The sequence below is a fragment of the Lithobates pipiens genome, unplaced genomic scaffold (assembly GCF_037356315.1).
Source record: "Lithobates pipiens isolate NorthernLeopardFrog02 unplaced genomic scaffold, aLitPip1_a1.2 Scaffold_22, whole genome shotgun sequence".
NCBI lineage: Eukaryota > Metazoa > Chordata > Amphibia > Anura > Ranidae > Lithobates > Lithobates pipiens.
In genome coordinates, this window is record NW_027507784.1 from 4,175,391 (window position 1) to 4,189,865 (window position 14,475).

The 14,475-nt window shown below is 46.8% G+C and overlaps 1 protein-coding gene across 1 annotated transcript; it reads right to left on the reverse strand.

Annotated features, from left to right (window-relative positions):
• Positions 1-2,216: 2,216 nt before the first annotated feature.
• On the reverse strand, positions 2,217-3,128 carry LOC143925247 (taste receptor type 2 member 40-like). The gene has a single exon (XM_077449839.1). The coding sequence runs from the start codon at positions 3,126-3,128 to the stop codon at positions 2,217-2,219; it is 912 nt and encodes a 303-aa protein (XP_077305965.1).
• Between the last annotated feature and the right edge of the window lie 11,347 nt (positions 3,129-14,475).

Consider the following 14,475-nt stretch of genomic DNA (forward strand, 5'->3'; position numbering starts at 1 on the left):
GTGGTATACTTGGACAGAGGGGTGGCTGTGGATGTGGTATACTTGGACAGAGGGGTGGCTGTGGATGTGGTATACTTGGACAGAGGGGTGGCTGTTGATGTGGTATACTTGGACAGAGGGGTGGCTGTGGATGTGGTATACTTGGACAGAGGGGTGGCTGTGGACGTGGTATGCTTGGACAGAGGGGTGGCTGTGGATGTGGTATTCTTGGACAGAGGGGTGGCTGTGGACGTGGTATACTTGGACAGAGGGGTGGCTGTGGACGTGGTATACTTGGACAGAGGGGTAGCGGTGGACGTGGTATACTTGGACAGAGGGGTGGCTGTGGACGTGGTATACTTTGACAGAGGGGTGGCGGTGGACGTCGTATACTTGGACAGAGGGGTGGCTGTGGATGTGGTATACCTGTATTTTGCAAAATCGTTTGACACAGTTCCCCACTCACGGCTCATGTGTAAGGTCTACAGGTTTGGAAATATCAGTTTGTAAATGGATAGAAAACTGGCTAAAAGACAGAATTCAGAGAGTCCTGTTTAATGATTCTTACTCTGAATGGTCTAAGATTATCAGTGATGTACCCCAAGGTTCAGTGTTATCAGTGGGGTACCCCAAGATTTATTATTGGGACCCTTACTTTTTAATAATTTTATAAATGATATCAGGTCTGGGATTTCAGTCTTTGCAGATGAGACCAAGCTATGGAGTGGAATAACGTCCTTACAGGATGTCTTCAACTTACAAGCCGACCTCAAGGCTCTGTCTAATTGGGCGACACTTGTGGGCTAAAAATATGCACTTTACATACTAGGGGGAGTACAACTGGGGCAGTCAGTGGTGGAGAAGGATCTGGGTGTTTTGGTAGATCATAAGCTTCATAATAGCATGCAATGCCAAGCTGAAAGAGATATAATTTTGCCCGTGTACAAATCATTAGTAAGAACTCAACTGGAATATGCAGTTCAGTTTTGGGCTCCAGTTCTCAAAAAGGATATCGGGAAACTGGTGAAAGTGCAGAGAAGGCCTAACATTGCAAATAATGAAATATGTGAATGCACCATATGCTGGTGTAGCACCCTTCTAGTTTAGGTGCTAGGATGTAAATTGTTAGACTAGTGTAATTTTCTCTTCGGTGGGGCTAGAGGCAAATCTATCTTCAGTGTATCTGATTAAGAGAATCCTACACTGGATTAGTTAGGGCTTCTTCTGTGTTCTGGTGCTGTTAAAGATTGCTTGGACTTCTCCTTCTAGAAACTAGTAGAGTTTTCTGGAACACGTGTGGAAGTTAGGCAAATAGGCAGCTTGAGTATATGATCTGTGGACATAGATCGGGTCATTGGAGGTTGTTCTTCATCAGTTGGGGTACCCCCAGGGATCTCTAGACTTAGCACTAAGGAGGAGGAACATTGAGAACACCACATGTTCCCGAAACACGTTGGTATTTCCGGGTCACATAAACATATTTACTAGAATATTCAAACTCTTGTGGCACTCTCATTCCTCTCACACCTTACTGATTCATTTAATAGAATAGAAAAAAAACATAATGAAAACGATGGCAATCACTGATCCCTCAGAAGTCACGGTCCAGAGTTTTAATGTGTTCAACTCAATCCCCTCAATAGATCCCCCAGTTAGAAAATGTTTGGAGGCCTCTGAAAAAAAATGTGGACAAAACAGTGTGTATGTGTGATGTTTGGTAGATGATTGAACTATGAAAAGCCATATAACTAGAAGGACATTTCAGGAGAACATTGAACAACGAAGGCATTAGATAAAGACTCGATCTCCAGATACTGAAACAACTGAACAGCAGAAACATCAGTAAGACCTTGGGGTTGATTTACTAAAACTGGAGAGTGCAAAATCTGGGGCAGCTGTGCGTGTCAGCCAATCAGCTTCTAACTTCAACTTGTTCAATTAAGCTTTGACAAACAAACAAACAAAAAAAAAATGGTTTCTGTGCAGAGCTGCACCAGATTTTGCATTCTCCAGTTTTAGTAAATCCACCTCATTGTCTGGTAACTTTCCAAAGAAATGGAACAGAACCAACAAGGTAGGACCAGTCACAAACACACACTCACACAAATATTGTAAACATGTTGGGGGATATAACCCTTCTATACTCCATCTGACACTCTAAGATGATCCCTACCACACACATTTCTATTCAGGTTATTGTTAATATTTAGACATTAACATTAAGGGACCTCTACATTTTAAGTCTCTGTGTTCCTCCTGCTTTTTCTCCAAAATCTTCTCAGAATGATCCTTCTCAGCTTGTTGCTGGCCTGGAAGATGACGGCGGCCTCCACCGATGGAGATAATAGTTGTAAATTCCTACAGACTGTTAGGAATGTTGGGGAATTTTGAAAAAAAATGTCCACTTGATACCCGCAGAAGAATGTGAAGATGAGAAGTAGGAAGAAGATTGTCCTCAGTGCAGTGACATGAGCCTGAAGATTTGGACGTGTTGATCCAGAGTCGTTATTCTTCACCCTCCAGACGTGTCTGAGAAGAAAGGAGGAAGTGAGGACCAGGCACAGAAAACTAAGGCAGAATGGAAGGATGACGCCTAGGGAGTTTGCAAGCACAAAAAAGGAAAACAATTCATCAAGCACAATAACAGAGGCTCCTGTACTGTTTTTAGAAGACTGGAAAGTACTTTCTTCAAACGCAATCCAGAAGCCCGGGGCACTCACAATGAACACCCCAAGTGCTGTCAGGAATAGAAGGTGACTCAGGAAATTGGACACAATTCTCTTTATCCAGATGAAGAACCCATAGCTGAGATTGGTGATGGTGGTACAGTAATGAGCCGAGAGCCAGAAGGTCAACCAGAAACTGTAGTATGTTAGGAAGTAAATTGATGTGTCCATAAACACAAATATTTGTCTAATATAAAAGATTTCCAGAGACAAGACATAGAGCATTCCCTGTAGACTCATCACACACTGGAGGAGAAGATTCACAATCCCCTTAGCCAGAAAGATCACATCGGTGGGACTCAACTTCCCTTTCTTTCTGATGATGTCCAGGTTACCCATCACAATACAAGTGTAAGAAGGGATTGCCAAGCCAAGTCCCAAGACTGAAGAGACTAATATGGATAAGAGTTTCAGAGACATCATGCTGAGGTTTGGTGTGATCTCCAGACAGAGATGACGGGACACGTCCAGTGATAGCAGACAGAATGATATAATTAGAGTTGGAATTATGGAAATAGTCTTCAGAGATCCGTCTCATGATTGACTTTGCATAAATGTGGTGAGTTTTATTTTAATGCCGACATCTAAAGCACGGAGCAACCCATGCAAACGATTTCTTAAAATGTTTCCATTATACCATCGTACTTCACCCCTTCAGGACTGGAGGCTGCTTGTCTCTTCTTAACCATTACGTACCCTCAGCACTATGACTATTATAACTATATCAACGAGGGACAGATACATTCTATTGGTGGGATTATCTAATATCTAAATATCGAAATCATCATTTTTATTTTAATAATTGTATTTATAAGATATTTTAAAACAAATTTAAAGTGTTACTAAACCAACAACAGTAAAATCAGTCTGTTGCACAGTAAAGCATGCTTGTTATACTCACTGTGGAACCTAAGGGGTTAATCCTCCTCATTGTGTAAAAAGACTGTTTGATCCCATTTTCTCTGACCAGGTAAGGAGGACAAAGACAAGTGTGTCTTGTCTACAGTCAGGCATGGTGGTGGGGGTGTCATGGTCTGGGGCTGCATGAGTGCTGCCGGCACTGGGGGGCTACAGATCATTGAGGGGACCATGAATGCCAACATGTACTGTGACATACTGAAGCAGAGCATGATCCCCTCCCTTCAGAGACTGGGCCGCAGGGCAGTATTCCAACATGATAACCACCCCAAACACACCTCCAACACCACCACTGTCTTGCCAAAGAAGCTGAGGGTAAAGGTGATGGACTGGCCAAGCATGTCTCCAGACCTAAACCCTATTGAGCATCTGTGGGACATCCTCAAACGGAAGGTGGAGGAGCGCAAGGTCGGTAACATCCACCAGCTCCGTGATGTCATCATGGGGGAGGGGAAGAAGACTCCAGTGGTGACCTGTGAAGCTCTGGGGACCTCCATGCCCAAGAGGGTGAAGGCAGTGCTGGAAAATAATGGCGGCCACACAAAATATTGACACTTTGGGCCCAATTTGGAGATTTTCACTTAGGGGTGTACTGACTTTTGTTGCCAGCGGTTTAGACATTAATGGCTGTGTGTTGAGTTATTTTGAGGGGACAGGAAATTTACACTGTTATACATTGTAGACAAGTGTCATTTCTTCAGTGTTGTCACATGAAAAGAGACAAGAAAAGATTTACACAAATGTCACTGATGGGGTGTACTTACTTTTGTGAGATACTGTCATTATTTATTATAATATAGATAAATACATATTTTATAGGAAATAAATATATAAGACAAATTATAGGAGTTATTCCTGATGGCTGTGCACATATTTAAGATGTGCACAGAGACATTTTTATAAATAGATAAACCAGAAAAAATGACTGCACTATATAACCAATAACCTAAAATGGCAGCAGCTATGCTGTAAGATATATACCATCTCAATATGTAATAGCAAATCAAATTATATTTTTCTTTTATGTGTTATTATTTTTTTTTGGTATGTGTTTTGAACAATGTAACAATATTTACCTGATATGTATGGTCTATTTAGTAAATAAGATTTCATGCTTTTCCTGAAGAGGCCTCATGGCGAAACATGTAGAATACAAGTGTAGATTACAGAATTACAACAGTTTGAGTTTGAATTATGTAAAAAGTCTTCAGAGATCCGTCTCATGATTGACTTTGCATACATTTGGTGAATTTAATTTCAATGCCGACATGTAAAGGCTGTCCACAAGGTTTAGGAAGGTGTTTATGGGAATGTTTGACCATTCTTCCAGAAGGATTTTGTGAGGTCAGGCACTGGACACTAGAGAAGGTGAGGCGTGCTCTCACAATCCAATGGATGTGTCTGGGTTTGGTGGTTGCCAGGAGAATGGCACTTGCCTGATTGCATTGTGCCAAGTGCAAAGTTTGATGGAGGGGGGATTATGGTGTGGGCTTGTTTTTCAGAGGTTGGGCTTGGCCCCTTATTTTAGAGTGAAGGGAACTCTTTAGGTGTCAACATACCAAGACGTTTTGGACAATTTTATGCTCCCAACCTTGGACAGAGGGGTAGCTGTGGATGTGGTATACTTGGACAGAGGGGTGGCTGTGGACGTGGTATACTTGGACAGAGGGGTGGCTGTGGACGTGGTATACTTGGACAGAGGGGTGGCTGTGGACGTGGTATACTTGGACAGAGGGGTGGCTGTGGACGTGGTATACTTGGACAGAGGGGTGGTGGTGGAGGTGGTATACTTGGACAGAGAGGTGGTGGTGGATGTGGTATACTTGGACAGAGGGGAGGCTGTGGATGTGGTATACTTGGACAGAGGGGTGGCTGTGGACGTGGTATACTTGGACAGAGGGGTGGCTGTGGACATGGTATACTTGGACAGAGGGGTGGCTGTGGACGTGGTATACTTGGACAGAGGGGTGGTGGTGGAGGTGGTATACTTGGACAGAGAGGTGGTGGTGGATGTGGTATACTTGGACAGAGGGGTGGCTGTGGATGTGGTATACTTGGACAGAGGGGTGGCTGTGGACGTGGTATACCTGGATTTTGTAAAATCATTTGACACAGTTCCCCACACACGGCTCATGTGTAAGGTAAAGTCTACAGGCTTGGAAATATCAGTTGGTAAATGGAAAGAAAACTGGCTAAAAGACATAATTCAGAGAGTTATGGTTAATTATTCTTACTGGGAATGGTCTAAGGTTATCAATGATGTACCCCACGGGTTAGTGTTAGTCAAGTACCCAAAGATTACTGTTATCAGTGATGTACCCCAAGGTCCAGTTTTATTAGTGGGACAGCCCAAGATTCAGTGTTATCAGTGGTGTACTCCAAGGTTCAGTGTTATCAGTGGTGTACCCCAAGAGTCAGTGCTATTATTTGAGTACCCCAAGGTTCAGTGTTATCAGTGATATAACCAAGGTTCAGTGTTATTAGTGGGGTACCCCAAGATTTATTATTGGGACCCTTACTTTTTAATATTTTTATAAATGATATCAGGTCTGGGATTTCAGTCTTTGCAGATGAGACCGAGCTATGGAGTGGAATAACGTCCTTACAGGTTTAATGTTGATAAATGTGAAGTTCTGCACTTGGGGGCTAAAAATATGCACTTTACATACTGGAGGGAGTACAACTGGGGCAGTCAGTGGTGGAGAAGGATCTGGATGTTCTGGTAGGTCATAAGCTTCATAATAGCATGCAATGCCAAGCTGTAAGAGATATCATTTTGCCCATGTACAAATCATTAGTAAGAAGTCAACTGGAATATGCAGTTCAGTTTTGGGCTCCAGTTTTCAAAAAGGATATCGGGGAACTGGAGAAAGTGCAGATAAGGCCTAACATTGCAAATAGTGATGGACAAACTTCCGACTGGACATTTTGCGAATGCAAACCACGAACACGGTCAAAAGTTTGCGAACCGCAAGGTTTGCGGTGGACCCCATTGACTTTAATGGCAGGCGAACCTTACAAACCTCCAAGTCATATTTTCAGCCACAAAATACTTACTAGCTGTGCACACATTTTATCTGTGAAATTTTGACAATTCAGGAGCGCATGAAGGCCATGGAGGAGAGGCAAGGTCAGGGCAGGCTATGAAGGGGGTGCAGGAGATGATCAGTTCCACAGTCAGGGCAGCACAGTCCTGTGCCAGTGTCCCAGTGTGCCAACCTGTGCTTGAGCCCCTCCCTCTGCCTGGCCCTTACCCCCACCTATGCAGGGCTCCGCTGCAGTGGTCCGGAGGTGCCAGTCCAGTGTTGATCCTCAGCCATGGTACTGGCACTGCCTGCTGATTGGCTTCTCCGGTGCTATCTCCCTCACTGTCTGAAACCAGCACCTTGATAGAGACTGAGCACTGACACCAGCACCGTGATAGAGATCACTTATACCAGCACCGAGATAGAGAGCACTGACACCAGCACCGTGATAGAGAGCACTTATACCAGCACCGAGATAGAGAGCACTGACCCCAGCACCGTGATAGAGAGCACTGACACCAGCACCGAGATAGAGAGCACTGACCCCAGCACCGTGATAGAGAGCACTGACACCAGCACCGAGATAGAGAGCACTGACACCAGCACCATGATAGAGAGCACTGACACCAGCACCGAGATAGAGAGCACTGACACCATCACCGTGATAGAGAGCACTGGCACCAGCACCATGATAGAGAGCACTGACACCAGCACCGTGACAGCACTGACCCCAGCACCATGATAGAGAGCACTGAGACCACACCAGCACCGAGATAGAGAGCACTGACACCAGCACCGAGATAGAGAGCACTGACACCAGCACCGTGATAGAGAGCACTGACACCAGCACCGAGATAGAGAGCACTGACAGCAGCACCGTGATAGAGAGCACTGACACCAGCACCGTGACAGCAGTGACACCAGCACCGTGATAGAGAGCACTGACACCCCACCAGCACCGAGATAGAAAGCAATGACACTAGCACTGTGATAGAGAGCACTGACATCAGCACCGAGATAGAGAGCACTGAATTGAATTCCCCGAGATCCATGCCTCATTAATTTTTATAAATGTCCGGTAGTCAACACTGTCGTGAGCTAGGCGAGTGCGCTTATCGGTCATGATCCCCCCTGCTGCGCTGAACGTCTTTTCGGACAGGACACTGGACGAGGGGCAACCCAACAGTTCCATTGCAAATTGGGCAAATTCTGGCCAGAGGTCAAGCCTGCCCACCCAGTAGTCCAGGGGTTCATCACTTCTCAGAGCGTTCAAATTGACCATTAACCCGATGTAGTCATACACCTGTCGGTCTAGGCATTCCCTGATGCTGGATCCGGATGAAACCTGTCGATGGGTCGGCTGAAAGAATGACCTCATATCCAAAGTCACCAACACATCTTCAAACCGGCCTCTTCTTGCAGGCGCTGTTGGATTGGTACCCGCAACTCTTTCTCTGGGAGAGGGAATTCCTCCTCTGCCAGCACACGCATAAGCAAAATGCAGCATTTCTCGAAGCAAGTTCTGTAAGTGCTCTATTCTGACAGTCCTCTGTGACGGTGGTAACATTTCCACTATTTTGTGTTTGTACCGGGGGTCTAAGTATGCTGCCACCCAGTACTGGTCCTTGACCTTGAGGCTCGGTTCACACAGGGGCGACTTGTCCAGGCGACTTTGCCGCCTGACAAGTCACGCTCCGTTCTGTACTACGGAACCGTTCTAATAGGAGCGACTCAAGTCGCTCCGACTTAGAAAAAAGGTTCCTGTACTACTTTTGCAGCGACTTCGGGCGACTTGCATTGACTTCTATACAGAAGTCGTTTTGCAAGTCGCCGCTGATAGTGTGCAGGTCGCGGCGCTGCAAGTCGTGCCGCCCGCTGTGTGAACCGAGCCTTATGCTTTTTATACGGGGGTCCCTGTTAAAACACTGGAACATGAAGGATCCCATTTGCATTAAACTGGAAGTGGTGTGGTGGCCTGGCTCCTGCTCATCAACCAGGATAATGTCGTCCTCCTGGTTCTCCTCTTCCCATCCACAGACAACAACAGGGATCCCAGAAAGGTTTAAAGCATGCTCTTCTTGCTCCTCCTCATCCGCCCCCGGCACCATCCTCCTCTGACTCCTCTTCAGACTCTTGTTGACTTGTCTCAGATAGAGTAGCCCCCCGGGAATTCATCCAGCATTGCGACTTCCTCATCTTCCTGCTCCTCCCTGGCTTGATCAATGACACGACGCAATGCACGCTCCATAAAGAAGGCATAAGGTACCATGTCACTGGTGGCGCCATGGCTGCGACTGACCAGTTTGGTGATCTCATCAAATGGCCGCAGAAGTCTGAGCAGCCACTGGCACAGTGAAAAAAAAACAAGCTCCCAGAACCTGTTCTGCCGCAGAGTTCGTACAGGTAGTCGTTAACTGCACGTTTCTGCTGGAGCAGCCTATCAAGCATATAGAAGGTTGAGTTCCATCGCGTCGGGCAATCGCAAATAAGATGTCTGACCGGCAGATTGTGTCGCAGCTGAATGTCAGCAAGGCGAGCCATGTCCATGTAAGATTTTCCTTGCCTGCCGCTAGATGTCCTGGACCCCAGGGTATTTGACAACGAATCGCTGCACGACCAAGTTTAAGATGTGTGCCATGCATGGCACGTGTGTAATTTTGCCCTGTTTCAATGCGCTAAACAGATTGGCACCATTGTCACACAGCACTTTACCAACTGTCAAATTGAGCGGTGTTAGCCACTAATTGGCCTGTGAAGGCAAAGCTGAAAGGAGTGCTGGGCCAGTGTGGCTCTTGGCTTCCAGGCACAACAGACGCAGCACAGCATGGCAACGTCTCACCTGGCATTTCGAATAGGTTCTGGGGATCTTGGGTGGCGCAGAAGAAGAGACGCTAGCAGCGGAAAAGGAGGAGTTAGCCAAGGAGGAGAGGGAGGATGGAGTAGGAGGAGGAAAAGAAGAGCCAGGCCTGCATGCAATCCGTGGCAGTAAAACCAAATCTACACGGGTGCCACGGGTTACATGCTTGACGGCCGTCAGAAGGTTCACCCAGTGGGCAGTAAAAGTGATATACCTTCCCTGCCCGTGTTTGCTAGACCACGTGTCTGTGGTCAGATGTATCTTGGCACCGACACTGTGTGCCAGAGATACATTCACTTGCCGCTGAACATGGCCATATAGCTCTGGGATGCCCTTCTGTGAGAAATACTTCCTTCCTGGGACCTTCCATTGTGGTGTTACAATGGCCACACATTTTCGAAAGGCCTCTGAGTCCATCAGTTTATATGGCAGTAGTTGGTGGGCTATCAGTTCTGACAAGCCAGCCATCAACCGTTGGGCAAGAGGGTTATCCGGCGTTATCATTTTTTTACACTCGAACATTTGGCCCACGGAAGCCTGCCTTTTTCCAAAAAAATGTGAGGACGGCATGATGGAAGGTGGAGTGGAGGACAATTGTGAGGAGAGAGAAGGAGAAGTAGAAGACGAGGCTGGACGGTGAGAGCCTGCAGTGTGGCTTTGTGGGTTCCGTTGCTCCCACTGGGCTCGGTGATGGCAGCTCATGTGCTTTCTTAAGGCAGACGTCCCTAGGTGAGTGTTGGGCTTACCGCGACTTATGCGTTGACTGCAAAGATTGCAGATGGCAACGCTATTGTCAGCAGCGGACACTTTAAAAAAATCCCACACTGTGGAGCCATGTGCTGGTTTCCTGGGAGCGCCAGATGTGACCGTACATGGTTGATGCCTCGCTCCTGATACATTAGCAGTCTGCTTTGTCCCTCCTGTGCAATCTAAGTTCTGCCTGCTTCTCCTCCCTATCTGCTGGTCCATATCTCCCTCTGAACTCCCCTTCTCTTCCTCTCTTGTGGGCACCCACGTGACTTCACTAGACACGTCATCATCAATGTCACCTTCCCCACCGCTATAAGTAGAGATCTCGGAGTAGGCAGCAACACCGGGGACCAACCTCCTCCTTGGGCTGATCTGGGTACTGTCGTCAGGCTGCTGAGTGGCGGTTGTTGCTACCTCCTCTTCCTGATCCAATGCCAAGAGTGGCTGCGCATCGGACATGTCTTGATATGGATCGGAAAATAATTCCTGTGACTCAAGCGGAGGGTATATGGTGGTGGTGGTGGTGTTGGTGGTAGTGTTTTTGGGGGTGCACATAGCAGAGAGTGAAGAAGAGGGTGCCGATCGAGAGGATGAGGAGGGTGCAGAAAAGTAAGGCTGTGTGAGCCACTCAACCAAGTCTGGTGCGTCCTTTGACGTAATCGCACACACCTCCGCAATTTGCCACTTTGGCTCAAGCCTGTTGCTCCTGCCCTACCCCTACCACCCCTGCGGAAGGGCCTGCCTCTTCCTCTGCCTGTCATTTTTTAAATGACCCTGTGACAAAAGTCTCTAGAGAAGTGCAGTATGTATGTGGAAGAAGGTATATAACACCCCGCTTCAATCTGTCATTTTGGGGGGCCACTGGTCTATCACACCAGTTATAATACTTTTTTCTAATTGCGTTTGTCACTCTTTGTAGTATCGCTGCAGAACCGCTCAGCAGTCACAATGCTGTACAGTGGAAATGCATTATACTATGCTTTCTATATGTGCAAGTATTTTATACGTGTATTACACCCCTATATACTGCACACCAAATAGTACACCTATACCAGTCCTTAAAAGGACCTTTGAGGACCTAATAGTAGCTAGTGAATTGCAGACTGTCCCTGCTCCAAACACCAAACTGTCCCTCCCTACAGTGAGAAATGACAGCTGCAGAATCGGTCAGCAGCACAGCAGTGCAGTGCACTATAATATGCTTTCTATATTTGAAAGAAAGTATATTATACGTGTACAACCCTATATACTGTACACCTATAAAAGGACCTTTGTGGACCTAGTAGCTAGTGATTTGCAGACTGTCCCTGCTCCAAACACCAAACTGTCCCTCAGTCCCTACACTGACAAAAGACAGCTGCAGAATCAGTCAGCACTCAGCAGCACAGCAGTCAGCAGTGCACCATAATATACTTGAAAGAAAGTATATTATAGGTGTATTACATTCCTATATATTGTACACCTATACCAGTCCTTAAATGGACCTTTGTGGACCTAATAGTAATAGCTAGTGATAGACTGACTGTCCCTTCTCCACACAGCATCCTGTCCCTACACTGACAAAAGACAGAATGTAAAATGGCCGCCAAATCAGGTCTATTTATAAGGTGGGGGGTCCATGTGCTGAAATATCTCAATTGGCTGTCCTGTACCCCATGATGGATGTGTCATCATGGGTCAAAGTTCTTCACAATGTAAACAAATATGGCCGCTGCGAACAGCGCCAGAAGTTTGGCGAATCGCGATAGAGCAAAATTTGCTGACCACCCCCCCCGGGCGAACCGCAAGGCCATCTCTAAAGCTGGATAATATAATACTACAGATATAAAGAGATATAAAATAATATTACAGATATAAAGTGATATAAAATAATAATACATAAATACATTTGTAAACCATGTAAGAAGAGATTTGGTGTTTGATAACATCTCATCAGGCTTCATAGGAGATGATTCGCTTCCTCTGATCCTTCTTTGGTTTGTATTGATAAGCTTAGGAACATATTCAAAAGAAATAAACCGCATTCTATGAAAAGAATATGCTGACCACAGTTTTGCTTATTACATCCGCCATGTGTCTAGTACAGCAGCAAACATGGAGGTTTATTAAAACAGTGATGAGATGTTTTTCACATGCATTGATGATGTCTGCATGACATTTCTCAGGGTGGGTCTCCTGATGGTGACAACAATGAGCCACGTCTGTATAATGTGTGCCAAAACAGCCACTTGTAGTCTCCATGATGTTCTGTGGTGCGGCTCTGTACTCCCCACTCCTCCACATAGGTTAGGGGGGTGTCTTGATGTGTCTTTATTGTTTAAGTGGACTTTCAGATTCTGAGAAGCCCCTCCACCCAGTGGCGGCCCATCCATTAACGACTCGCGGGCACTGCCCCCTCTCTCCACGCCACCCCCTATATGAGTAATGGATAGAGTCACGCATTGCATAAATGTATCCATGGTCATGGAGGCCACCCCCTATTCATGCGCCTGGCCCCTTTCAGGACTCCAGACGTATGAAGTACAGCGGAAAGTTTTTATAGGTTCTAATAGGCTTCAAAATAGGGTGGACTCGAGGCGCAGAGCATTTAGTCTCGAAATCCACCCAAGTGTGTTATGAATATTTGCTTTTCTAACACTGAACAACCTCTCCGCCAATCAGGAAGCGCAGGACTGATACCCGTCACCTGATTGGCCCTAGCAGGAAAGAGGAGATGCATGGTGGAAGCATGGAGGACACAGGAGCCGCAGCCTGAACCACAGCTCGCCGAATGCTTGACCCGCTGCCTGTCCCACAGCTAGCCGCTGTTACCTACTTCCTGACCTGCCACCAAGATGGGGTAAGTAGTGCCAGTCAGACAATGAGCCAGCTGGCGGGCAGGTGGGCAAGGGAGGGTGGTGGTGATTAAATGTGCTTGGGGGGGTCACAGTGGCAGCATTTGATGGGCACAGCGGCTGAATATCATGGGCACAGCTCCTGCATTTGATGGGCACAGTGGCTGCATTTGATGTTTTTTTTCAGTACGTTTCCGAATTTTTCCATTTGTTTGTGCCCCCCAGAAATTTGGAGCACCAGCCGCCACTACCAATACCCGTAAAACCCACAACCACCAGACCAGGGTTGTGGGTAAGAAACCCTTGCCCTCATCAACATGGAGATAAGGTGCTTTACCTTGGGGGGGGACATAACCCTATATATGGATGGCATGTGGCCTGGCATGCTTCAGGTGGGGCACACATGAGTCACCCCCCTTTCCTGGAATTTTGGGGGGACCTCACACTATTTTTCCTTGATTTTTTTCAAGGCTGTCCCCCTTTAATATACATACTGCACCTGCAGAATTTGGGGTGAAGCCCAATAACTACTTCCAGGCCGCCCACCGCATATTTTCTGCGGCAGGGTGGCCGGGCTGCGTGAAACAACATACCTGTATATTTTTCACGCTTCCCGGGCCTCAGTCAGACGCGCACACTGCTGGAAACCTGCTCCCACTGTCATTGGACACAGCAGGAGCCAATAAGCGTGTCTGATGGCTGCGATGGCAGCCAGCCAGCTGCGATTGTTCGGGGGGAATGACAGAGCGGCGGTCTGGCTATGTAAACAAGGCAGACCGTTGTTCTGTCACATGGAAAGAGAGAGATCTGTGATTCCTACCAATCAGGAACACCGATCTCTCTCTTTGTCAAGTGTCAGCCTCCATAGAAACGAAAAAGCAAAAAATGATTTACACCCAAAAGGCGACCTCATCACATTTATTAATCATATGCAAAAATAGTGAATATAAAAACAGCACAGACCAGATAACAAACACTTCCCAGTCCTATCCCTCCCCCACTTCCCTCCCATGAAACCCTGCAAGCCCCACCAATTCCCACACCCCCCCCCCAGACCTATGAACCGCCTCACCGGGATCTCCCCAAGGAGCTGAGAATGTGCGGCTATGCTGATAACCCCTCACAGAGATGAAACAAACCCCTGATTACTACACCTGCAAAGATAGTTCCTTCAACAATGGGGACTCAAACGTCCACCCAAGCAGCTGAGAGGAGAGAACTGCACCTTGAAGTCACTATGGGGGCAAATGCCGTGCAATCTGACAGACGGCTTCACCCGGGGGATGGATGTGAAGTCTGATAAATGAGACTGAGCCCTGCTGTTAGACCTGTAACAAGACAAAAACCCACAGAAAGTCCTCCTCCAGTCCCGAATCTCAGGTCAT

Bases quoted from the DNA above. Each gene is read 5' to 3' on its own strand.
- LOC143925247 (XM_077449839.1), bottom strand. From the start codon at position 3,128: ATGATGTCTCTGAAACTCTTATCCATATTAGTCTCTTCAGTCTTGGGA.